Here is a 27,912-nt window from a genome sequence, read left to right on the forward strand (position 1 = left end):
TTTGGAGTTGAATCAATGCCGAGATAGACAAAATTTGTCTCACTAATTTTTTGTGGCCAGTTTCTTCTGTAGATGATTGCCAGTTTGGGCATCCAGTTGTACTCAATTTTCTCCATGCTGCTTAGTAATAAAACCCTCAATCGCTGCACCAGTTTTCCCGCATTGTGTTTTTCTTGGGACTTTTGTTAAAAAATAACGGTGTTAAATTTTTGTGTGTGCCAGTATTTTGTCAGTGTCTAGTTTATCTTCCTCAGTATTTTGTTTGTGAAGATTGCAGTGTGATTAATTCATTGCTGCTGTAGCAATAAGCAATAAATTAATTAACAGTTAGAGAATTAATTCCGGTTGCTACAATAGAATTTTGATGGTGAAAATTTCACATGGTATCAGAGCGATTTTGATTAGATATGGAAGCTTAGAAGCGGAATAAGAAGTTCATCGTTTAGAGGGAGTAGGACAAATTTTCAAGGGCTGCGCAATGCCTAAGCCAGGCAGTAAAAATTGCTAGGTAGTTCGATTTTTTCAGCGCAGGTTGCAGCACAATTTGGCTTGCCAGATTGAGTAATTCCAGCAGGCAGAGTGTTAATTTTAGGCAACAATGGTATGTTCTATGCTTTAGAGCAATTTTACTTCAATTTCTTTATTAGCCCAATGTCATTATTCAGATTAGCAATCACATCAACATGATAGTAAAATGCAGATAGAACATAAACATAAACAGTAGAAGACAAGCCAAGATAAGAGGACACAAGATTTGGCACCAGCGAGGGACAAACCCCAATGTGGGGAAACCTTTGATCAAATCTTCTTTTAGTCTTCAATAGTTCGACAAAGAGAGTACAATTTACAAATCTAATAATTTATAACAGCAACAAAAGAGCCCTAACCAAAAAAGTCAATGCTGGTCAACAGGGTAGATTTGACCCTCGACAAATCGGTCAACTTTAGTCAACTTCAACCTCCAAACAACAAGATAAAACAACCCTCAAAACAGTGAAATTCAACCTAGTCAAAGTTTGGTCAAACAACCCACTTGTGGTCAGCCCTAGCTGCAGTCAACGCTGGTCAACAATCAATGTTTAGCCTCGATTTCTGTGCCCAGAAATGCGGCCTGCCCAAATAGAGATAGTCCTCACAAAAAGCACAGTCAAAGGAGGTCAATGCATGTTGGTCAACGCTTGGTCAAACTATCCAGAAATTCGGTCTTCTGAAATTGCGGCCTCTTGAAATTTCGCGCTCTTAAAATTTCCGCCCCTTGAAATTTCGCTTTCCTGAAATTTCGGCCTCTTGAAATTTTGCTCTCCTGAAATTTCGGATGTGTGGAGAGAGAGAGGCCCAGAAATCCGTACCCAATCAATGAGGAGAGAGAGAGAGAAGTGTGAAGATGAGTGTGTCCAAATGAGGCTAAGTCACCTTCTATTTATATGCAACGTTGAGGATGAATAGACGTGACTGTTGGGCTTCTGAGCCTACATAAGTTTGTTGGCCGACCTTGACAATTTGACCATAATCAAAATAAATTCATAACTTCATTTGTACATGTCAGAATCGGATGATCTTTAGATCAATCCTACACCTCTCGGAGAGAGAAATCCAAGAAAAATATCAGTTGTCATAAATAAGATGACCCACGTGGATTTTGGCCCTAGTTGCCAATTTTAAAACGCCCTCTCAACTAGGGAGAACTCCATTTGCTAATCCATCTGCCAATTTGTACTATCTCTGCCATCAATGCACTGCTCTGCTTTGCTGAACTATGAAGAAGAAGAAGTGATTGAGAATGTATCATACCATTCTCTACTGACTCGAAGTCAGTCCCAATCAAAGGAGAGTGTGTTATACCACTCTTACTGACCCAAAGTCGGTCCCAATCAAAAGAGAGTGTCTCATACCAATCTTATTGACCTGAAGTCAATTCCAATTGATCCTAGATCAACATCGGTCATCCTAGCATAGGGAGTACAGTAGTACACGATGCGTCCATCGGTAGTACTATGGTCCCTATCCTCATTTCCCTACTCATTTTCCAGATGAGAGGTACTTCCCATGAGTTTTAGACTGCATGGGTAGGATGTCTTAGCAGGAGAAGGATGAACAACTCATCCTGACTACACGTCGCCAAGGGGTATCGCAGGGGAAGGCTGAACCACTCACCCTGTACACAACAAACCGCTAGGGGAAGGCTGAACCACTCACCCTATGGTTGCTCATCGCTCCAAGAAGTACCCCAAGCCCCTCTGAGCTCCCAAATCTCAATGTCCATCTCATACAAGACCCTCATAAGAGGGTCTCCTCACGACTCCAAGTCCTTCTCAGAAGGCCAAGAACTTGGCCTTCCCTAGGGGCTTTGTCAGAATATCAGCGACCTGCTTATCAGTCCCAATGTGATGGAGCCTTATTGCTCCTCGTTGTACCATATCTCGAATAAAGTGGTAGCTAATATCTATATGCTTGGAGCGATCATGAAGCACGAGATTCTCTGATAATCAGATCCCACTATGGTTGTCGCGGAGGATCACAGTGGTATCCAACACATATCCAAACAACTCACTGAAGAGCTTCCTCAACCAGACAACTTCACAGGAGGCCATACTAGCAGCTATGTATTCGGCCTCGATGGTGCTCAAGGCAACCGATTTCTGCTTCCTGCTCATCCAGGATATCGAAGCAGAACCTAAAGAAAAACAACATCCAGAAGTGCTCTTGCGATCCACCGCACTGCCAACTCAATCGACATCAGAATAACCATGCAACCTCACATTTTCGGCAGTGTATCTCAGTCCATGAGTGATTGTGCCCCAAAGATATCTCAGAAGATTCTTGGCACCAATCCAATGTATATGATGTGGCTCAATCATATATTGGCTCAATGTGTTAATTGCAAAACATATGTCCGAACGGGAGTTCACCAAGAACATCAATGCTCCTATGAGTTGATGATACTCAGAAGCATTTCCCAATTCAGGTCCAGTAGCACTACCACAAAACTTCTTAAAATGAAGTTCCATCGGAGTAGTCACAGGCTTGCAGTTCACCATCCCAAATCTTTCCAATATCTTCACAACATATTTTCCTTGAGAGAGGAAAATTTCACCTGGCTTTTGCCAGACCTCCAACCCTAGGAAATAGTGCATCGATCTTAGGTCCTTCATTTCAAATTCAGAAGCCAACTCCCTCTTACATTTGTGAAATGAGAGGGTCTGCACTTCCATTAGATCCATGCTTGATTTTGTAGAGCCACTTAGAGGTGACAACCGATTTGACCTTGGTTCTAGGGACCACATCCCATACATCATTCTTCATAATTAACTCGTATTCTTCATTCATAACATCCTTCCATACTTGATGCTTCACGGCTTCTTCAAATGATGAAGGCTCATTTTGAATGATAGTGCTCATGGCGGTCAAATATCCTTGATACTTGTTCGGCTTCTTGCTTTCACGGAAAGTCCCCCTTGGTGCAATGTGTCTCTCGGCATCTTCGAGAGTCTCCCTAAGCCATGAGGGTCTCCTTTTGGAGGAGGGCTCATGAGGAGGAGGATTAATAGGATCCATAGGTTTATCAACATCAGGCATGGTTTTGTCTTCTTTTGCACCCTGATTTTCGATGTCAGCTTCTTTGTCCTTAGGATAGGAAGGTTGTTGATCTTCCTGAGGGTCATATCTTCGTCGAAGGTGACATCATGACTTATCTCAACTTCCTTTTGACCAGCCACATAAATTCTATATCCCTTAAAATTTTCACTATAGCCCACAAAGATTCCTTTCTTCCTAGATGCATCCAATTTGCTTCTTTTCTCTTTTGGCACATGAAAATATCCGAGACTTCCAAAAATTCTAAAATGAGAGACATCGGGTTTTTTACTAGTGAACATTTCTTCGGGACTCTTGAAGTCCAATGCTTGATGAGGGCATCGGTTTTGAACATACGCGGTGGTATTTGCAGCTTCAGCCCATAGGATCTTCGGAAAGCCTTGATCATGAAGCATGGCACAAACTGCTTCTACAATAGAGAGATTCTTCCTTTCAGCCATACCATGTGGAAATTTCTAAATCTGACACATCAGAAATCCCTACTGCATTATCTGGTTTATTATCTCCTACTTGTTCTTTACATCAACAAGTTATTTATTAATATAAACATCGAAATAAACACAAATGCAACCTTCACACATATACAGATCAACAACTGAAATAACTAAGACAACACAAGGGACACCGTTATTTTTGGACAATTGTCCATGAAAAAACCCAATGTGGGAAAACCGGTGCAACAGATGAGTGTTTTATTATTATGCAGTTTTCTGAATATAACTAAGGCGCCAGAAATGGCTCACCCAACAGAGAATGCCCTCGGCAGTAGTACCTCTCTTCGGAGACAGATATTTTGGCTGATCAACAATCGGATGATGAGCCCCACAGTGACTTTGACTGTTCCTCAGCTGGACAACGAAAGCTGCTCCAAGCTCCTCTATGGGACTACATCACCCTCTATGGCTCTACATCTACCTCTCAGCTCTCAGTTTGCCCCACAGAAACACCACAAGGCAACTCCTTCTGCCCAGCGTCAGCTCTGCTAGCCTCTGCGTGAGCTTCTTGGCCTCTTGCGTCCTCAACGCTGGCCCTCCAAGCATCTGTGTTAGCTCTGGCTGCCTCTGCGTCATCCGAGGCTGCCTCTGCGTCATCCAAGGTTGCCTCTGTGTCATCCCAGGCTGCCTCTGCGCTGTCTCTCTAGCACTCTCTGCCTCTCTGCTATGTATTCTCGGCTTTCTGCTGAACTGCCCCTCCCTGCAACAGATCACTAACTCGATTTCTCAGCAAACCCCACCCCAGAAAATCGAATTGACTGATCAACTTGGTGTATCTCCAACTGACCCTCAAGCCTCCTCTTATACTTTTTTTGTTGACGATTCAACGGTTGAGATTAAGTCCCTAATCAACGACTAAGATTAGATTTGGCTTGATCCTCGTCTTTTAGAACTTTCTCACCCATTTTATATTAATACACATTAATATTTTAATTTTCGTAAGTTTAGACTTAGGAACCTGTTAATTTTAGGTATGTTCTATGCTTAGAGCAAATTTACTTCAATTTTCCATATAAGCTCAATATCAATTCCAAATTAGCAATCACATTTAGCATGATAGTAAAATGCAGATAGAACATAAACATAAATCGCAGAAAACAAGCCAAGACAAGAGGACACAAGATGTGGCGCCAGCTAGGGACAAACCCCAATGTGGGGAGACCCTTGATCAATTCTTCTTATATTCTTCAATAGTTCAGCAGAGAGAGAGATAGTACATATACATCAAAAGTCAACACTTTGACTTGACAAGAAAAGAGCAAAGATCTTCACCATGAAGATGACACAAAAGTTCTGATGACAAGGGTTGCAGCTTTGAACTCAGGTGAAGGCACACTTAGCAGATCTCGTTCTTCAACGGATTCTCCAAGGTGATTCCATCACCATGCTGCATCCATCATCACTATGCTGCACCCATCAACATTACGCTGCACTTCATCACTATGCTGCACTCATCATCACTATGCTGCACTTCATCACTATGCTGCACCCATCATCACTATGCTGCACTTATCATCACTATGCTGCATCTCATGATGCTGCATCCATCACCATGCTGCATCAATCCACCGATGACAAGTTGCTCCTGCAATTTCGATTAGGGCATAATATGCAACTCTAAACTCCCTTGCTATGTGATATGTAGCTGAACTGATGAGGGCACTGATCTCAATGGATCAGCTCTTAATAAACCCTTTGCTATGATGCTATATGGCCTATGGCCTAGCACATAACAATGCTAAAGTAAATAATCAAACACCAAGGTAGACTTCAACACTTTCCTTTATAGTAAAGTTGTGGCTTATCTAACAGTCCTTAGGGCATGATTATACCAACTCCCTTCATCACATAGTTACCTACAACAAACATTATTAATGCTGTGATAAGATATTTCCTTACAACCACCTTTGCTGTGAACATAGCTGTCAATGAGTTCTTCTTTAGGACTACTTCAAGCCGAGTATAAGGACCTCCATTAACAACATTTTAGGGCTTCGTCTGAACCATGTATAATAGTAGATTAGGATCCTTAATAAATGCGGATTAGTCTTCCTCCTAGATCTTGGTAGAGCTTCCTACATATAGCATAAGAAGCCTTACCTTTACTGTGGCTAGCTGTGAGTATAACCCTTACCTTGACTGCGGCTAGGGATCCTTGATAGCGAATGGAAGGTGATTGATAGACCTGCGTTTAGGGCTTCTTTGGAGCTTGACTTGACAATGGATGAAGGCTCCCATAGACTGCGGATTAGAGAACCCTTTTAGGCTGTGAATTGTAGCTCCCTTAGACTGCATTTAGGGCACATAAGAACCCTCCTTAAACTGCGGCCTAGTCTCTTTAAAGATTGCGGATAGAAGACCTCTCCTTGCGTAGATAAATCCTCCTTGACTGTGTAGAGGTGTCTCCTCATAGGGCCGCGTAAGTCCTTCTTGTGTGACAACATCTAGGGCTGGGGTAGCGTATCCTCTTTAGATCTCTCCCACCATCAAAACCCAAAGACAAGTAGGGAGAGATCACAAGAGATGATTTGTGAAATGACTTGAAGACCTCTTCTATTTATGGTGAAACATTGAGGACAAGTGGGGGTAGTTTGGCTGCTGGCCGACCTTGACGAATTGTCACATAACACAAATAAATTCATATCTCTATGAATTTATGTTGGAATCGGATGATCTTTAGATCAATCCTACACCTCTCGACAAGAGGAATCCAAGAAAAATATCAGCTGCCATAAATAACTAGATCCACATGGAGTTTTGACCTAGTTGCCAGTTTTAACACTCCCTCTCAACTAGGGAGAACTCCATCTGTTAATCCATCTACCAGTCCGTACTATCTCAGCTATCAGTGCCCTGCACTGCTCTGTTATGCTTGGCTCTACTAAACTATGAAGAAGAAGAAGTGATCGAGAATGTATCGTAGCATCCTCCAGTGACCCGAAGTCAGTGTCATATAAAAGAGAGTATCTCATACCACTCTTACTTATCCGAAATCAGTTCCAATAAAGAGAGTGTGTCATGCCACTCTTACTGATCCGAAATCAGTTCCAATAAAGAGAGTGTGTCATACCACTCTTACTGATCCGAAATTAGTTCCAAATAAAGGGAGTGTATCATACCACTCTTACTGATCTGAAATCAGTTCCAAATAAAGAGAGTGTATCATACCACTCTTACTGATCCGAAATCAGTTCCAAATAAAGAGAATGTGTCATACCACTCTTACTGATCCGAAATCAGTTCCAAAAGAGAGTGATTTATATCACTCTTATTGACCCGAAGTCGGTTCCAATTGATCCCAGATCAATATCATCCTAGCATATGGAGTACGGTAGATACACGATGCGTCCATCGGTACTACTATGGTTCCTATCCTCATTTCGCTACTCATTGGCCAGATGAGAGGTGCTTCCCATGAGTCTGAGACTCCATGGGTAGGATGTCTCAGTAGGAGAAAGATGAACCACTCATCCTGCCTACATGTCGCCAGGGGTATCCCAGGGGAAGGTTGAACCACTGACCCTATGGTTGCTCATTGCTCCAAGAAGTACCCCCAAGTCCCCCGGAGCTCCCATAGTTCAATGCCCATATTATATTGGACCTTCAGGAGAGGGTCTCTCCACGACTCCTAGTTGTTCTCAGAAAGTCAAGAATTTGACCTTTCCCAGGGGCTTCGTCAGAATATTGGCGACTTGCACATCAGTCCCAATGTGATGGAGCCTTCTTGCTCCTTGTACCATATCCCAGATAAAGTGGTACTTGATATCTAAATACTTAGAGTGATCATGGAACACAGGATTCCTCAATAATCGAATCCCACTCTGGTTGACACAGAGGATCACGGTGGTATCCAACACGCGTCTAAACAACTCACTAAAGAGCTTCCTTAACTAGACAGCTTCACATGAGGACATACTCACAGCTAGGTATCTGGCCTCATCGGTGCTGAAAACAACCGACTTCTGCTTCCTGCTTATCCAGGATATCGAAACAGAATCAACACCCATAAGTGCTCTTGTGATCCTCCACACTGCCTGCCCAGTCATCATCAAAATAATCACGCAGCTTAACATTTCCGGCAGTGTATCTCAATCCATGAGAGATTGTGCCTTGAAGATATCTCAAATGATTCTTGGCACCAATCCAGTGAGGCTCAACCATATATGAGCTCAACATGCTAACTGCGAAACATATATCCGGACGGGCGTTCACCAAGAACATCAATGCTAGTATGAGTTTATGAAATACAAAGGCATATTCCAAATCAGGTCCGGCATCGCTACCGCATAACTTCTTAAAGTTAGGCTTCATTGAGGTAGTCACGAGCTTGCAGTTCACCATTCCAAATCCGGAATCCAACTCCCTCTTACTTTTGCAAATGAGAGGGTTTGCACCTGCTAGAAAGAGGTCGTCCTTATAAGGTACCAGTGTGAGAGGTTTATCATCCACAACCTTAAAGCAATGGTTTGGATCGACTTCACTCCTAGTGAATCTCAGCTTCATCAGCGAGCTATCAATCCTCTCATACCAAGGTCGAGGTGCTTGCTTCAAACTATAGATATCTTTCTTCAACCCGCATACATGAGATTCCCGATTATGAGTCTCAAACCTCTTGGGTTGATCCACATCTGTGGTCTTGCTATTATATGAGGGGAATGGTCCCCTTGTAAGTTTTCCTTCGGTACATCTCGGACATGTACCTCCATGCTCTTCCTTGAATTTAGGCATCCCTGTCACCATCCGACTCCCATAGGGTAGGGCCTTATAATGAAGATGGGCAAACCTCCGGTGCTATAGAAGAGATGTGTCACATGACATGGTCCCTAATGGGCTTCCTGCAACTTGATACAAAATGGCAACCCTGAACCCATGAGTAAAAGCATCTTGAAAATTCCTTTTTCAAACACGTACCTTTCCATCGATGAATGCCACCTTGAAACCTTTGACTTCCATTGCCGAAATGGACACTAGGTTCTTTTTGAGATCAAGTACATAAAGAACTTCTTGTAAATGAATCGTGCTACCCTTATTCAATTGAAGGGTAGCATTCCCTACATCCTTTCCAGAGTAGGTGGCATCGTCTCCAAGAATAATCTCCACGATTGTTTCTTTCTCTATTAGATTAGAGAGTGCTTCCTTGTATTCGGTAAAGTGCCTTGAAGCACTAGTATCAATAAGCCAGATTCCCAAGGAGTTCAGAGGAGAAGTGGTGGAGAGGGCCAACATAAGTTAATGCTCCTTTTCATACCGGGAGTTCCTTGCTTTCTTGACGAGTCCGCTATTTCCTTGATGGCCTGTGTTCCTTTTTCTTTTGCCATTGAACCTGTCATTCCTCCGATCATTGAAGATGCCCCTGGAATGATTGTTATCATCATCAAGTGATATGTCCCTTCTATTTGAACACTCCTTCGCATAAAGGACAAACTCATTGCAAGCAAGGTATCTGCCTTTCCTTCCACCTTTTGATCTGGACTTCCCATTGAAGTGACCTTTAGGTAGGCCACTAGACGTTTCCGTCGCACCACTCTGATAGTCTTCTTTGCTTCGACTTCACTCTTGGTGAATATGAAGAGGGAAGAGGAACCCATTGAACCTTTTATCCTTTCCAACTGTCTTCGATGATTGCTCTTTCACTCTTGCTTGGGCTTTGTCTTCACCTCAGCTCTGATACCATGTTAATTTTAGGTATGTTCTATGCTTAGAGCTTAGCAATCACATTTAGCATGATAGTAAAATGCAGATAGAACATAAACATAAATTGCAGAAAACAAGCCAAGACAAGAGGACACAAGATGTGGCGCTAGCGAGGAACAAACCCCAATGTGGGGAAACCCTTGATCAATTCTTTTTATATTCTTCAATAGTTCAGTGGAGAGAGAGATAGTACATATACATTAGAAGTCAACACTTTGAATTGACAAGATGACACAATAGTTCTGATGACAAGGACTGCAGATCTGAACTCAGGTGAAGGCACACTTATCAGATCTCCTTCTCCAACGGATTCTCCAAGGTGATTCCATCACCATGCTGCATCCATCATCACTATGCTACACTTCATCACTATGTTGCACTCATCATCACTACGCTGCACTTCATCATTATGTTGCACTCCATCACTATGTTGCACTCATCATCACTATGCTGCACCCATCGTCACTATGCTGCATCCATCATGCTGCATCCAACACCATGCTACATCAATCCACTGATGACAAGCTGCTCCTGCAATTCCTATTAGGGCATAATATGCAACCCTAAACTCCCTTGCTATGTGATATGTAGCTGAACTGATGAGGGCACTGATCTCAATGGATCAACTCTTAATAAACCCTTGCTATGATTCTATGGCCTATGGCCTAGCACATAGCAATGCTAAAGTAAATAATCAAATAGTGCTTAGGGCATGATTATACTAGCTCCCTTCATCACATAGTTACCTACAACAAACATGTATTAATGCTATGATAAGATATTTCCTTACAGCCACCTTTACTGTGAACATAGCTATCAATGAGTGCTTCTTTAGGGCTACTTCAGGCTGAGTATAAGGACCTCCATTAACAACATTTTAGGGCTTCATTTGAACCATGTATAAAAGAAGATTAGGATCCTTAATAAATGCGGATTAGGGCTTCCTCCTAGATCTCAGTAGAGCCTCCTACATACAGCGTAAGAAGCCTTCCCTTTACTGTGCTTAGCTGTGAGCATAAGCCTTACCTTGACTGCGGCTAGGGCTCCTTGACAGTGGATGGAAGGTGATTGATAGACCTGCATGTAGGGCTTCTTTAGAGCTTGACTTGACAGCGGATGAAGGGTCCCATAGACTGCGGATTAGAGAACCCTAATAGGCTGTGAATTGTAGATCCCTTAGACTGTGTTTAGGGCACATAAGAACCCTCCTTAAACTGCGGCCTAGTCTCTTTAAAGATTGCGGATAGAAGACCTCTCCTTGCGTAGATAAATCCTCCTTGACTGTGTAGAGGTGTCTCCTCTTAGGGCTGCGTAAGGCCTTCTTTTGTGACAACATCTAGGGCTAGGGCAGCATATCCTCTTTAGATCTCTCCCACCACGAAAACCCAAAGACAAGTGGAGAGAGATCACAAGAGATGATGTGTGAAATGACTTGAAGACCTCTTCTATTTATAGTGAGACGTTGAGGACAAGTGGGGGTAGTTTGGATGCTAGCCGACCTTGACGAATTGTCACATAACACAAATAAATTCATATCTCTATGAATACATGTCGGAATTGGGTGATCTTTAGATCAATCTTATAACTCTTGACGAGAAGAATCCAAGAAAAATATAAGCTGCCATAAATAAGTAGACCCACATGGAGTTTGGCCCTAGTTGCTAATTTTAACAGAGCCCCATTAATATATTTTATTTTTTTATGTCTTCATCCGGGTGGAATTTCTCCAAACGATTTCTGGGCCTTGGAGATTTCTGCCAAACTGCCCCTCGCTGCAATAGATCACTAACTTGATTTCTCAGCAAACCCTGCCCCAATAAATCAAATTGACTGATCAACTTGGTGTATCTCGAAATGACCCTCAAGCCTCCTCTTATACTTTTCTTGTTGACAATTCAACGACTAAGATTAGATCTGGCTTGATCCTCGTCTCTTAGAACTTCCTCACCCATTTTATATTAATACACATTAATATTTTAATTTTCCCAAGTTTAGACTTAGGAAACCCATTAAAATATTAATTATTTTAATATCTCTTCATCCGGGTGGAATTTCTCCAAACGATTTTTGGGTCTTGGAGATCTCATGTGCCTTAGCCTCTCCACCAATTTTCATGGCTAGAGCACATCTGATGGTACCAAAAATCAACACTCCCTCGTAGTGAGGAATGTGCTTTAGTAATGCATCACCATAGAAGCATCACATTGATCCTCCGCATCAGTACCTGTGCTGATGCTTGGCCTGCTGCCTCACATCCCACTGCACTACTGCTTCTTGTACTGCTGCCCATGTCACTGCCACTACCATTGCTACATTTGTATTGCAGGGCCCTCTCAACAAGTTGCCCATGCTGCCCATAACATTGCCACTGCTAATTGCTGCACTGCAACTCTATTACCGAGAAGTAAGTAACTGATCTCACCCAAACTCTAACATCCTTGTCACTCTGGAAGCTTCGTGATGTTGAAGCTACCTCTACTGCTATCCTGTGCTCCCTTTGCTGCCACTGCGTTGCTGCAACCTTCTCTGTGCCTCTCGCACTGCTGCAACCTCCACTGTGCTGCTATAGACTTCTGCACTCAAGCACTGCCTTGTCGCTCCATCACACCTTGCTCCACCAACACTTGCCATCATGCTACAGTCCTTAAGGGCTCCCATAGCCGGATGTGATCCAAGAGTTTGGGCACCTCAAGGATCGTGCCCCTGCACTATAGTCCTCTCGACTACAGCTATATGTCACCCCACCTCTTCCCTAGAGGCGCATGAGCACTCATGGCACATTCGTCATCATCCTCGACAACCTGCTCCGCCTTTGTTGGAGCTACTTTCGAATCAAAAGCTTCTCCCTTGCCTTTCTTCCTGGGACATTGGGATGCATAATGACCCAACTCCCAACAATGGAAGCACTTGATCTTGGAGATATCCTTCTTCTTCCTCTTCTGTAGCCCTTGCTGTCCCGCAAATGCGAGCGTTGTATCCTCCTTCTCCTCCTTCTTGACTCTGACTCCCTTACCATTACTCCCTGCCTTGGTCAATCTCTTGAGCTCATCCTGTCGAAGAGCTGCCCACATTACCTTCCAATTGGGAAGAGTAGCCCTGCCCAAAATAATTTGGACAAATGTCTCCCACTCCTCCGAGACTGCATTCAGGGCGGTCTTGACCGTGAACTCCAGATCTGGTGTAGACCCCACAGAAGTAAGCTAGTCGCAAATCTCCTGCAACCTGAGAAGGAATGGATCTATCTGTGCTCCCTTATTCATTTGATATGCCCTCAGCTGGTTCTCTAATAGCATCTTCCTCTGCACGGAAGATCCTTGGTATAAGGAGGTCAGGGTGTCCCACATCTCCTTTGCTGTGTTCTTCTCAGCAATATGTGGTATGGCATGATCTTTGACCCCGTCTAGGATCATGCACTTCACCCTTGCCATTGCCTCCTCATACTTCTCATTCTCAGCTGGGTCAACTGGGATAGCCACTACTTTCAAGGCATAGTCCTTGATGCGATGTCGATCCAAGAATGCCAGGATCCTGGCCTTCCATATGACAAAGTTAGAAGTGCTGTCCAACCTGTCCTGATCCCTCAGTTTGTTCATTGCCATTTCAGCTCCTCTTCTGGACTCCCTCTGAATCTCGACTTCCCTCCTTGAAATCTCTCTCTGAGTCTTGATTTCCCTCTTGGAAATCCTCTAACCAACTATCGAATCACTCCTCTCTAATCCTCCTTTTCTTGCTGCAACTCGGATCTGGATTTCTTGGCTAGAAATCTGTCGAGGTAGTAATTCCCACTACCTTAGTTTCGTCTTCTTAGACACTGCTCTGCACCGACAAAAACAACGTCCCACCAACTCCTCAAATCACAATCTGCACACAGATCCCCAAGCCCCGACAACTGAAGAAATTGAGCCTTTCAGGCTCTGCGTAATCTTGACAAACGTTGAATCTGCTCCTTCGGCCAACTGCATCAGTCCTACTTGGATGAGCATGATGATGTGGCTCTTCGTGAGCCTCTTCTGCCTCTCTCTGCCTCTGCGCTGGCTCTTTCCTTAGCTTGATGTGATGACGCAGGTTCTGCATCACTTATTCTCTTGTTGCTTCTGCTCTGGAACAACGCTATCTCTCGGGACAACTGCTTCTGCTGCAAATTTTCAGATTTCTGCTGGTGTCTTCTGTCCTCGTGATCTGCAATCGTTCTGATACCATGTGGAAATTTCTAAATCTGACACATTAAAAATCCCTACTGCATTATCTAGTTTATTATCTCCTACTTGTTCTTTACATCAACAAGTTATTTATTAATATAAATATTTAAATAAACACAAATGCAACCTTCACACATATACAGATGAACAACTGAAAAAACTGAGACAACACAAGGGACACCGTAATTTTTGGACAATCTTCCCCGGAAAAACCCAATGCGGGAAAAACGGTGCAGCAGATGAGGATTTTATTATTATGCAGTTTTCTGAATACAATTAGGGTGCCAGAAATGGCTCACCCAACAGAGAATGCCCTCGGAAGTAGTATCTCTCTTTGGAGACAGATATTTTGGTTGATCAACAACCGGATGATGAGCCCCACAGTGACTTCGACTGTTTCTTAGCTGGAGAGCGAAAGCTGCTCCAAGCTTCTCTCTGGAACTATGTCACCCTCTATGGCTCTATGTCTACCTCTCAGCACTCAGTCTGCCCCACAAAAATACCATAGCACAGCTCCTTCTGCCCAGCGTTAGCTCTGCTAGCCGTTGCGTCTGCCTGCATTAGCTTCTCGGCATCGTACGTCCTCAGCGCTGGCCCTCCAAGCCTCTGCATCAGCTCTCGCTGCCTTTGTAGCAGACTAGGCTGCCTCTGCGTCGACCAGGCTTCCTCTGCGCCAGACCAGGCTACCTCTGCGCTGTCTCTCCAGCACTCCCTCTGCCTCTCTGCTATGTATTCTCGGCCTTCTGCTGAACTGCCCCTCGCTGCAACAGTTCACTAACTCGATTTCTCAGCAAACTCTGCCCCAGAAAATCGAATTGACTGATTAACTTGGTGTATCTCCAACTGATCCTCAAGCCTCCTCTTATACTTTTTCTGTTGACGATTCAATGACAAAAATTAAGTCCCTAATCAACGACTAAGATTAAATCTGGTTTGATCCTTGTCTCTTAGAACTTTCTCACCCATTTTATATTAATACACATTAATTTTTTAATTTTCTTAAGTTTAGACTTAGGAACCCCATTAAAATATTAATTATTTTAATATCTCTTTATCCGGGTGGAATTTCTCCAAACGATTTATGGGCCGTAGAGATCTCATGTGTATTAGCCTCTCTACCAATTTTCATGGCTAGAGTACATTCGATGCTACCAAAAATCAACATACTATTTTGCTCAGGAGTGTATGGTGTTGTAGTGTCCCTCTTAGTGCCAATTTCTCTGCAATAATATTGGAATTCATTGGATTCGTACTCGGTCCCATTATCAATCCTCAATATCTTGATTTCTTTTTGGATTGGTTTTCGATCAAGGCTTTAAAGTGTTGGAACCAGGTGAACACTTCATCATTCTTCTTCAAGAAGTAGATCTAGGTCTTGCGAGAATAATCATTTCTAAAGGTGAGATAATATAAGTATCCTCCCAAAAAGTTTACGGGCATCATACCAGATATGTTGGAGTGGATCAATTGCAATATATCTCTGGTCTTGCTATTATTTGAGGGGAATGGTCCCTTTGTAAGTTTTCCTTCAGCCCATCTCAGACATACACCTTCATGCTCTACTTTGAACTCGGGCATACCTGTCACCATCTATCTCACATCGGGTAGGGCCTTATAATGTAGATGGGCAAACCTCCAGTGCCATAGTTCAGATTGTAGAGATGTGTCCCAAGACATCGCTCCCAATGGACTTCCTCCGACTTGATACAAAGTGTCAAGCTTGAAACCAAGAGTAAAAGCATCTTTAAAATTTCTTTTCCAAACACGTACCTTTCCATCAATAAAAGCCACCTTGAATCCTTTGTCTTCCATTGTTGAAATGAACACCAGGTTCTTCTTGAGATCAGGTACATATAGTACTTTTTGCAAATGAATAATGTTACCTCGATTCAATTCAAGGGTAACATTCCCTACTCCCTTCACGAGATAGGTGGCATCGTCTCCAAGGATGATCTCCAAGTTTTTCTCTTTTTCTATCAGATTAGAGAGGGCTTCCTTGTATTCGGTTAAGTGCCTTGAGGCACCACTATCAATCAGCCAATTTCCCAAAGTGTTCGGACGAGAGGCAGTGGAGAGGGACGATATAAGATAGTACTCTTTTTGCTTATTGTTAACAACATTTGATTCTTCATACCCGGAGCTCCTTGATTTCTTGGAGGGTCGACCATTTCCTTGATGTCCCACATTCCTTTTTCCTTTGCCATTTGACCTGCCATTCCTTTGATTGTTGTTGTTGAAGTTGCCCCTGGAGTTGTTATGATAGTCATCATCTCGAGGTGTATCCCTTCTATTAGGACACTCCCTTGCATAGTGGCCAAACTTATTGCAAACAAAGCATCTTCCCTTCCTTCCATTTTTGAATCCCAGTCTTCCTTGACTTTGCTTCTTTGAACCTGCATTGTTCTTCCTCTTGGCATGAGCAGAGAATGCAGTGGGGTTGCTTCTATTAGAAGGCATTTCTTGCTCCACCATTCTTGTTTCTTCTTGAATGCATCTCGACATCAATTCTTCAAACCCTGGAATTCGATCATTGTTGAGGACAGTGGTTCTAAATACATACCACTCAGGTGGGAGTCCTCCAAGGGTGGTGAGAGTAAGTTCCCTGTCAGGAATGACTTCTCTAATCGAGAGTAGATCATTCTTGATCTCAGTAATCCTCAAGAAATAGGATTGAATATCCTCATCCTTGCCCTTGTTAATATCCTTCAACTAATTCATGAGAAATGGAATTTGATTAGCATTACTAACATTGAACATGTCGACCAACTTGTTGTAGATCTCCTTGGATGTCTTCAATTCAGAGATGTAGGCCACCAGATGCTTGTCAATGGAATCCCTGATAATCTTCTTTGCTTTGACTTCAGCCCTATTGTACTTGGTCTTCGCAGCAGCCGATGCATTTGAAGGAGGTTCAGGGATTTTACCTTGCACATAGTCCATCACTTCTTTTTCTTCCAAGGTCAAATCAAGAGACATCTTCCATCCATGATAGTCAGATTTGTCATGGAGCTTTTCTTCAGTCGGAATGTAGGATGAGGAACCCATTGAACCTTTTGTCCTTGTCCAACTGTCTTTGGTGATTGCTCTTTTACACTTGCTTGGGCTTTGTCTTCACTTCAGCTCTGATACCATGTTAATTTTAGGCAACAATGGTATGTTCTATGCTTTAGAGCAATCTTACTTCAATTTCTTTATTAGCCCAATATCAATATTCAGATTAGCAATCACATCAACATGATAGTAAAGTGCAGATAGAACATAAACATAAACAATAGAAGACAAGAGGACACAAGATGTGGCACCAGCCAGGGACAAACCCCAATGTGAGGAAACTCTTGATCAAATCTTCTTTTAGTCTTCAATAGTTCAACAGAGAGAGATAGTACAATTTACAAATATGATAATTTATAACAACAGCAAAAGAGCCCTAACCAGAAAAGTCAACGCTGGTCAACAGGGCAGATTTGATCCCTAACAAATCGATCAACTTTAGCCTCCAAACAACAAGATAAAACAACCCTCAAAATAGTGAAATTCAACCCAATCAAAGTCTGGTCAAATAACGCACCTGTGGTCAGCCTTAGCTATAGTTAATGCTGGTCAACAATCAATGTTTAGCCTCGATTTCTGTGCCCAGAAATGCGGCTTGCTCAAATAGAGATAGTCCTCACAAAAAACGCAGTCAAAGGAGGTCAACGCATGCTGGTCAATGCTTGGTCAAATTATCCAGAAATTTGGTCTTCTGAAATTTCGGCCTCTTAAAATTTCGCTCTATTGAAATTTCGGCCTCCTGAAATTTATCTCTTCTGAAATTTTGGCCTTCTGAAATTTCGCTCTCTTGAAATTTCGGACGTGTGGAGAGAGAGTGGCCCAGAAATCCGTACCCAATCAACGAGGAGAGAAAGAGAAGTGTGAAGATGAGTGTGTCCAAATGAGGCTAAGTCACCTTCTATCTATATGCAACGTTGAGGATGAATAGACGTGACTGTTGGGATTCTGAGCTTACGTAAGTTTGCTGGCCGACCTTGACAATTTGACCATAATCAAAATAAATTCATAACTTCATTTGTACATGTAAGAATCGGAGGATCTTTAGATCAATCCAACACCTCTCGGAGAGAGGAATCCGAGAAAAATATCAGCTGTCATAAATAAGATGACCAATGTGGAGTTTGGACCTAGTTGCCAATTTTAACACAGAGGGAGCACCAGTAGCTCATATTTTCGCTGAGAAGATTCTTTGTTTGAGCGCAAAAGGGTTTTGCAGCAGTTACTACAACAGAATCAACGTCGGGTGGAAGATAAAGTGCACTCAGAGGGGGAAGTTTCTCTCCGAGGGTTTCTAGCTAGAAATCCAAATTTCTAGCCGCAGTGGGCAGTTGCTGCAAGTAGATTTTCTCACTCCAGAAGGGAGTGCGAATAGCAGTTTCAACAACTAAGCAGGTGAAAGGAGGAGATTTCTGGTTCATTTTCAGAGATGGCCATGTTTGCGCTTAGAGATCATGATAAGTTGGAGGGAGCCTCCAACTATGTCATTGGAAGGCCAAGATGTCCTTCTTGCTAGATGAATTTGGCCTGAAGACCTATGCAGAGAATTTGGCGGTATCCACTGATGCGAATCAGCGGAAGGAATACAGGAAAGAGATGGCAAAGGCAAAGCGGATGATCTTGGATGGAGTCCGGTACCATATAGTCTCAGATATATCAGCCAAGAATACGACCAAAGAGATGGGGGATACTCTCGTTCAACTATATTAGAATCCTTTCGAGCAACGAAAGATGTTACTGCAAGAGAAGCTGAGAAACATCAAGATGCAGAAGGGTGAAAGCATAGATCCCTTCCTCACCAAAATTCACGAAATTTGGGATGAACATTCAGCGGTTGGAAAGGCGCCTCAACCAACAGAGCTTGTTCGTTTGGCCCTGAACAATGTCTAAAAGGAATGGCAAGTCTTTGTCCAAAGCATCTTAGGAGGAGACACATTACCAGGATGAGACATGATGTGGTCTGACCTGTAGCAAGAGGAGATGAGGCAAGCTCTAGTAAAGAACTCCATTAGTGGAGGCAACAATAAGGGTTCAAAGGGTTCGAAGGAAGAGGAGAATGTGGCCCTTGCATCAAAGGGTCTCAATCAGGGACAAGGGGAGAAGAAGAAGGACCTATCTAAGGTCAAGTGCTTCAGGGGTGGCGAGTTTGGCCACTACAGTATTCAGTGTCCTCTCAAGAAGAAGGACAAGCATGAGAAGTTGGACCAGGCGACAGCGTCTGCAGAGATAGACAAATTGCCCTCCAGGTTGGAGGAAGACTTCGCCATGTTTGGAGCTATACCTCTAGGAGTGAGGTGGGGCGATATGGAGATATAGTCCCAGAGCAGTGCAAAGATTGGTCAGGGTCCATTGAGGTGTCTTTGTCGTGGATCATTAGCTTTGCCCACAGTATTCAGTAGTAGGATGGATTAGTGTTAGTTGATGCATTAGATTCCAGAGTGACAATTGCAGAGTAGTCACAGTGAACGGTTGAGGAGCGTATAGCAGTGTTGACAACAGAGAAGGAGGCTCAGTAGTAGAGTCAACAACAACGCAGATTGCTTAGTGGACAGTGTAGAGGCTAGTAGCAGTCAGATGCTTAGGAGATAGATACAACATAAAGACATAGTAGATTCAGTATTTCAGATGCTTCTCAATTGTAGTAGCAACAAGAACAATTGAGGAGTTGCAGTGCAAATGTAGAGTTGGCAGTAGTACAACAATGTCAGCAACAACATAGATGCAACATTAGAGTTGCGCAGTGGTTGATGGGTAGTGGCAGACAGTCACAGTGGCCAGACATCAACATCGTATAGAGGGTGATGCAGAGACATGGCATTGGAGCAATTCAACACTAGAACACCTTCCTTGCTAAGAGGGAGTGTTAATTTTTGTAGCAATAAAGGTGTTCTAGTCTCGAACCTTTGTGGAGAGGATAAAACACAGGGGTTCTCCAAAACCCATAAATCGTTTTTAGAAATTGCACCTAGAAGTGTCTCAATTAGATTATTAACCAATTTTTAAATATTTCCTTATCTAAACTTAGGAAAACTGGTTAATCAATCAATATTAATTGAGAAAGGTGAGAATTCTCTAGAAACTCAGATGGATCGACTAGGAAATAATCTCAACCATTGATTAAGTTTTAATCTTGGCCGTTGGAGTCCCATAGTAAGATTATAAGAAGTCGTCGATGGGTAGATGGAGGAACACACTTGAGATCGATTTCCTTGGGTAGTGTTATTTTTCCAAAGAGCGACAACAATTGCTAGAAGATTTTGAGCCAGAGAAGGGAAGCAAAGATGAAGAGGGGTAGAGACAGTGAGTCCGAAGCAAGTTTTCCAGTTTCGTAGAGTCAGCTACCGGAGGGCCGAGTTTCCTTAGAGAGGTTGCGCAAAAGCTTCAGAGGCAGAGTTCGATTTGGCTAGACAAAGGGTTGATTCAGTTGCTGGAGGCCTGGAGAATTTTCGGAAGGGGTAGCGAGTTATTCTCATAGGTTGGATTGGGTAGATGACTTGACCAATTGCAGTTCTAGGCAGAGCGTACGAATGCCTGCGCAAATTTGACGCATGGGTTTTGTGGAGCCCATTTGGAGCTGGATCAATGTCGGGTGAGGCAAAATTTGTCTTACTAATTTTTTGTGGCTAGTTTCTTCTGTAGAGGATTGCTAGTTTGGGCATCTAGTTGTACTTAGAATTTTCTGACTGCTACTTAATAATAAAAACCCTTAGTTGCTGCACCGATTTTCCAACATTGGGTTTTTTCTAGGGACTTTTGTCCAAAAATAACAGTGTTAAATTTTTGTGTGTGTGTGCCAGTATTTTCTCAGTTTCTAGTTTATCTTCCGCGGTATTTTTATTTGTGAAGATTGCAATGTGATTAATTTGTTGTTGCTGTAGCAATAAACAATAAATTAATTAACAGTCAGAAGAATTAATTCTAGTTGCTACAATAGAATTTCAGTAGTGAAAATTTCACATGGTATCAAAGCGATTTTGATCAGATAGGGAAGCTTAGAAGCGGGAGAAGAAGTTCGTTGTTTAGAGGGAGTAGGAGGACGAATTTCCAGGGCTGTGCAATGCTTAAGCCAGGCAGTATGAATTGCTGGGTAGTTCGACTTTTTCAGTGCAGGTTGCAGAAAAATTCGGCTTGCCAGATTGAATGATTCTAGCAGGCAGAGGCAGCACCAACAGTTGCTAGAGTAGGATCAACGCCGGGTGGAAGAGAAAGTGCACACACAGAGGGAAATTTCTCTTAGAGGGTTTCTAGCCTAGAAATCCAAATTTCCAGTTGGAAGTCGGCAGTTGCTACAAGTCGATTTTCTCATTCCAAAAGAGAGTGTGAATAGCAGGTTCAACAACCGAGCAGGTTAAAGAGGGAGATTTTCGGTTCAGTTTCAGAGATGGTCATGACTGGGATTAGAGATCAGGAATAGGATGGAGGGAGCCTCCAACTATGTCATTTGGAAGGCCAGGATGTCCTTCCTGTTAGATGAATTTGGCCTGAAGACCTATGCAAGGAATGTTGTGGCAGTTCCCATTGATGTGGATCAACTGAAGGAGTACAGGAAAGAGATGGCAAAGGTGAAGCAGATGATCTTGGATGGAGTCTGGGACCATATTGTCTCACATATATCAGCCAAGAATACGACCAAGGAGATGTGGGATGCTCTCGCTCAGCTATATCAGAATCCTTTCGAGCGACAAAAGATGTTCCTGCAAGAGAAGCTGAGAAACATCAGGATGCAGAAGGGTGAAGGCATAGATCCCTTCCTCACCAAAATTTAGGAAACCCGGGATCAACTTTTAGCAATGGGAGAGGAGCCTTAACCAATAGAGCTTGTTCGTTTGGCCCTAAATAACATCTCAAAGCAATGGCAAGTCTTTTTCCAAAGCATCTTGGGAGGAGACACATAACTAGGATGGAACAAGATGTGGTCAAACTTGCAACAAAAGGAGATGAGGCGAGCTCTAGTAAAGAGCTCCATGAGTGGAAGCAGTAGTAAGGGTTTGAAGGGTGAGAAGGAAGAGGAGAATGTGGCCCTTGCATCAAAGTGTCTCAGTCAAGGACAGAGGGAGAAGAAGAAGAAGAAGGACCTATCTAAGGTCAAGTGCTTTAGGTGTGGCGAGTTTGGCCACTACAGTACTTAGTGTCCTCTCAGGAAGAAGGACAAGCAGGAGAAGTAGGGCCAGGCGGCAACATCTGTAGAGATAGACAAATTGTCCTCCAGTCTAGAGGAAGACTTCGCCATGTTTGCAACTATATCTCCAGGAGTGAGGTGGGGTGATATGGAGTTATATTCCTAGAGCAGTGTAGAGATTGGGCAGGGTCCATTGAGGTGTCTAACTCATGGATCATTACCTTGCTACAGGGACCCATCATATTCAATAACAAGATGCATCAGTGTCACTCGATGTAGTCAGATTCCAGAGTGATAGTTGCAGAGTAGTCGCAGTCAGGTGTTGAGGAGCCCAGAGGAGTGTTGACAACAGAGCATAAGGCTCAGTGGCAGAGTCAACAACAACGCAAATTCCTTAGTGGATAGTGCAAAGGCTAGTAGAAGTAGATGCTCAAGAGACAGATGCAACACAGAGACAAAGTAGGTTCAGTATTTCAGATGCTTCTTAGTTGTTGTAGTTGCAGTAGTAGCAACAACAATTAAGAGGGAGTTGCGGTGCAGATGTAGAGTTGACAGCACTGAGCAGTACAACAGTGTCAACAGTGACACAGATGCAACATCAGAGTCGCGCAATGGTTGATGGGCAGTGATAGGCAGTCATAGTGGCCAAGCATCAACAACGTATAGAGGGGGATGCAAAGACAGGGTGTTGGAGTAGTTTAGCACTATAACACCTTACTTGCTATGAGAGTGTTAGTTTTTGAAGCATAGGAATTGTTCTAGTCTCGAAACTTTTTGTATTGGCTAAAACATAGGATTTCTCCAAAACCCAGAAATCGTTGCTGGAAATTCCACCTAGAAGGGTCTCAATTAGATTATTAACCAATTTTTAAATATTTTGCAAGTCGAAACCTAGGAAAACTAGTTAATTAAGCATTATTAATTGAGAAATGTGAGAATTCTCTAGAAACTCACATGGATCGACTAGGAAATAATGTCATCCATTGATTAAGTTTTAATCTTGGTCGTGGGAGTCCCATAGTGAGATTATAAGAAGTCATCGATGGGTAGATGGAGGAACACACTTGAGATCGATTCCCTTTGGCAGTTCAATTTTTCTAGAGAGTAGCAACAGTTGCCGGAAGAGTTCAATCCAGAGAAAGGAAGTAGAGACAGAGAGGGGCAAAGACAGTGAGTCCGGAGGAAGTTTTCCAGTTTCGGAAAGTCAGCTATAGGAGGGCCGTTGCGCAGAAGCTTCAGAGGCAGAGTTCGATTTGGCCAGACAGAGGGTTGATTTAGTTGCTGGAGGCCGGGAGAATTTCAGGAAGGGGCTAGCGAGTCACTCTCAGAGGCTGGATTGGGCAGACAACTTGATCAATTGTAGTTCCATGCTTAGCGTACAAGTGCCTACGCAGTTTGGACGTAGGAGTTTCATGAAGCCCATTTGGAGCTGGATTGATGTTGGGTGAGACAAAATTTGTCTTACTAATTTTTTGTGGCCAAGTTCTTCTTTAGAGGATTTCTAGGATGGGCATCCAACTATACTTGGAATTTTCTCAATGCTGCTTAATAATAAAAACCCCTCAGCTGCTGCACCGGTTTTCCTGCATTGGGTTTTTTGTCCAAAATAGCGGTGTTAAATTTTTGTGTGTGTGCCAGTATTTTCTCAGTTTCCAGTTTATCTTCTGTAGTATTTTTATTCGTGAAGATAGGAGTGTGATTAATTCGGTGTTGTCGTAGCGTTAAACTACTAAACTAATTAACAGTTAGAAGAATTAATTCCAGTTGTTGCAATAGAATTTTAGTAGTGAGAATTTCACAATAAGAAGACTGCATCACGGATAAAGGAGCAAGAATTGTAACAATATTGTGGATAATGATGTGGAATAATCACATGTCTTGGTTACCAAAAATGGAAATACTAGTAACAACAATACTAGTAATCAAAGCTATGGGTATTCGAGTTTTCATTATCTTTCACTGTTGATAAAGGGTAGAAATAAAATGAAATCTATATTAATGTCCACTAGGGACCAAATTTGATTGAAGGGACTAGTAATTACATCCATCATGAGATGCCCATACAAAAACAAGGGATTACAAGGCTACCTATAAGGTGAAAAATGAAATGAAATGAAAGGGAGTATACTGACAACAAAAAATAAAACAACATAACCTAGTCATACAAGTTGGATTCCTGAGAGGGAAATTCCTAGAAAGTTGATGTGAGTATGTGAAGAAAAAGGATTGGATAGAAATAGCTGTAACTAAGAGAAGAGGGAGCAAGCCCTACCCATCCCTTGAATTAGTAACATGGATGTCCATACCTAATGTCTAGCAGATAATGTCCTCAAGGGAGTGGCTCAAATTGAAAAGGCCCTTGGAAGTGATGCCAGGTGGCATGAGTGTACTACTACTCCCCTTTAGGATGGAAGTAGATGGAAAGCCTCCCCTAACAGCCAAGGCTAATGAACTGTCCATAGAAGAAAAGAAACTACTAATGTATTGTCGAGAAGATGGACAACTCTCGGTTCGCTTTGATCCTCATAAAATCCCTTGGATTAATAAAATGAAGAGATTGAGTGGTGTGGTCAAGAGAATGAAGTTGAGCTGTCCAACTAAGTGTCATTATGCTTTGTTCGCCATTTCCCAAGACTTGAGAAAAAAGGAAGTAATCTATGTAATTGTGGTGGATGAGCTGTAAAGTAAATGTTGCATGAGAGAACAAGCTGCCTTAAGTATAAGGCAAAGCACCATTGATCATAATATTTGAAGGTTGATATATGTGAGGAGGAAAAATCGTGTGAAGCGTGCCTGTTAGCAAAACAGGTTGGCCTTTAATAAAGAGAGAGTTTGGAGAGATAGGTTTTTGAAATCTTGCCCATGGTGATATTTGTGGTACTGTGAGGAGTAAATTGTGAATGAAATATTATTAAATATGGTAGTTGGGTTGTATCGGTAGCACAAATATGTAGCAAATGAAATAGAGAGAGTTTAACCCCTTTGTATCAATTTTCAAATGAGACCATTGTAATAAAAACATATATTTTACATGATTCCGTTTCTAATAATGTATGAATCTTTCTTGCGTGCTTAAAAGTTTAACATGAGTAACTAGTTTGCTATCGGGAATATTTTTCGCCTTTGACCTTTGATGGTAGAAGAGCAGGGCTCCCTTGGTTGTTCCATCCCCCATAGCTGGGTCCCCTCAATAATGGCCATTGCTTGAGGGATATCATTTGTCATTGCATTGGCCCCATACAATGATCAATTACTTTGATAGTGAGCCCGCATTGTAGCCCCCTCCCTCACCCTCGACCATCAAGACCAATAGGGTTTGACACCATTATCTCCCTCTCTCTCTCACACACATACAGCTAAGACACATACAGCTAAGAGATCCTCAATCATGGGGGCTTTGATTTTATCATGACATCTACATTATCATTATCATATCATTTTGTTGGATGACTCGTATATTGTTGAAGCTAGTGGTAGCTTCGAAAGGTCTTCTGCATAGGTGTGGTGTCTTGGCATGTAGGAGATGATTTATTGCCTCTCTAGGTATTTATGCCTTCTTTTCTAAGTCTAACATGGGAAAAGTACAATAATTAAAGTCAATTAATTATTGTGGACTATTAAGTCATTTTCTAAGGATAAATGACTTAGAAATAATCTCAACCATTGATCTCTTAGATCTTTTAGAAGAGAGATTAGGGATAGGGATAATGAAGATTATAAATGAAAGCCTTAAGGGAGAGGTGAAAACACAGACAGAAAATAGAGGCAGCTACAATGTTTTTGGGAAAGTGATTTTCTCGAGAAGGAGATTGTGAATTCTTTGGAGCGAGAGGTTCAGTTCGACTGAGGAGAAGGAAGGAGAATACTGGGATAATTTCGTGAGTGTTCCATGAGACTGATTTGTTGGAGATTGGAGATGTCGAATTGCTGAAGCGAGGAGGAGGCACAGTTGTTGGGGAGGCCGATTTACCAGGGCTGATTTGTGAGTGTGCAGATGCTGAGCGAGGGCAAGGCGCAGGGGCTGATTTTCTCCAGGTCAAATTTCTTCAGCAACTAGTTTCCAGTAGGCCGAATTTCCTTGGGTCGAATTATTCCAGTGGGGCCGAATTTCTTTGTAAATTCTTTGTGGGTTGAAACCCTGATTTTTCAGATTAATAGATGAAGGGGAATTGTTGTGGGTGTTTATCTGTTGTGTTTGTGGCAATTATTTTGAATCAATGCATAATTTCATCAACCCTTTTTCCAAAAGATGCATACACTATCCAAGTGGCACTGTTGTGTATTTCAGAGTGATTATGGTAGCAATTACAAATGTGCAGCAACTGAATTTGCTCAGCAAAAAATAATATTGTTTGCATGCTGATCAAAGCTTTTTGAGAACTGTACACAAAATGTTTTTCTGAGCTGCAAAATTGCACCATACATTGTCTTTTCTTTGAGCTCGTTATCTACTTTCTGAAATGGACAATTTAAAAGCTGGACAGATAGCAAGATATATATGATTGAATTTGATTCAACAGAAATGTGGAAATTCCTTAAAATCTCTGGCATAGGATAGGGAATCAGTGTTTCCAAAGGTATTTTTCCTGTCTCCCCTCCAATGTGCGTTGATGCTTAACCATGAATTATGGGGCATGTGGTATTTCGCTACTGTTTTGAACTTATTAGTTGAAATTACCAACTGTTAGGGTACATCTTTAGGATGTAATTACTTAACCTGATAATCTGTGGCAATTGAGTGTAAAGTTTAAACATGAAGAGATTTTTTTTTCCCTTGTACATCCAAAATAGTTCTCTCCTAATTAATGTCAGCACATCTTCATCTAATTGATGTAATGGACAAACTTGTAGCCTGTCAAACATAAACATTTCATCAGGTTGTTACTATTAGATACTTCTAGCAAGTGTTGAAAAGGGCCACAGTTGGACTTTGACTGGCTGTCAATTTAATATCGAATAGAATTTAATAAATCAACTCAAGGTATGAATCTTTATAAGGCAAGGAGAAATATAGAGTTCCTAGTCCTTACAAAATCATGCTGAAAAGGGAGAATGGATACTATTGTTGAATTTCTGAGATAGGTGAATGCATTTGTGTATTGCCATTGGAATTAAGTTTGAAATATCTCATGCTTTTTTCCTGAGAGAGGTGAAATTAAGCACTGTCCAATTGTTTATAAAACAATTCTCTGACCCTTTTTATTTGGATTTTATTCTCATTAACAGGTTTATTCATTGGACTGGACATCTGAGAAAAATCGCATTGTGAGTGCATCTCAAGATGGACGGTTGATAGTTTGGAATGCTTTGACAAGCCAGAAAACACATGCAATTAAACTTCCCTGTGCCTGGGTGATGACATGTGCATTTTCTCCTAGTGGGCAGGCAGTTGCATGTGGTGGGCTTGACAGTGTCTGCTCCATTTTCCAGCTTAACAACCAGTTAGACAGAGATGGACATCTACCTGTTTCTAGAATTCTTAGTGGTCATAGGAGCTATGTCTCTTCTTGTCAATATGTTCCAGATGGGGATACACATGTAATAACTGGCTCTGGTGATCGGACATGCATTCAGTGGGACGTAACAACAGGACAAAGGATTGCAATCTTTGGAGGTGAATTTCCATTGGGTCACACTGCTGATGTTATGAGGTAGGCCATCAATCAGCTGCAAATGGGATCCATCCATTGACCACAAGAGTAAATGTTTAGTGGGTTGGTAGTATATGTTTCATTACATTTTCTGTGTTGTGCTTTACGTGATC

General features: G+C 42.3%; 1 protein-coding gene across 3 annotated transcripts in view; it reads left to right on the top strand.

Annotated features, from left to right (window-relative positions):
- Positions 1 to 27,912, top strand: part of AGB1 (GTP binding protein beta 1) — a 109,652-nt gene that overhangs the window by 16,853 nt on the left and 64,887 nt on the right. For all 3 annotated transcript variants that reach the window (XM_089418986.1, XM_089418981.1, XM_089418985.1), the window contains exon 3: positions 27,375 to 27,799. In XM_089418986.1, the coding sequence (XP_089275112.1) occupies positions 27,375 to 27,799 (425 nt within the window). The remainder of the gene's footprint in view (positions 1 to 27,374; positions 27,800 to 27,912) is intronic.

This window comes from Pinus tabuliformis, chromosome 6 (assembly GCF_031772625.1).
Source record: "Pinus tabuliformis cultivar Carrire ecotype Pingquan chromosome 6, CPIR1, whole genome shotgun sequence".
Taxonomy (NCBI): Eukaryota; Viridiplantae; Streptophyta; class Pinopsida; order Pinales; family Pinaceae; genus Pinus; species Pinus tabuliformis.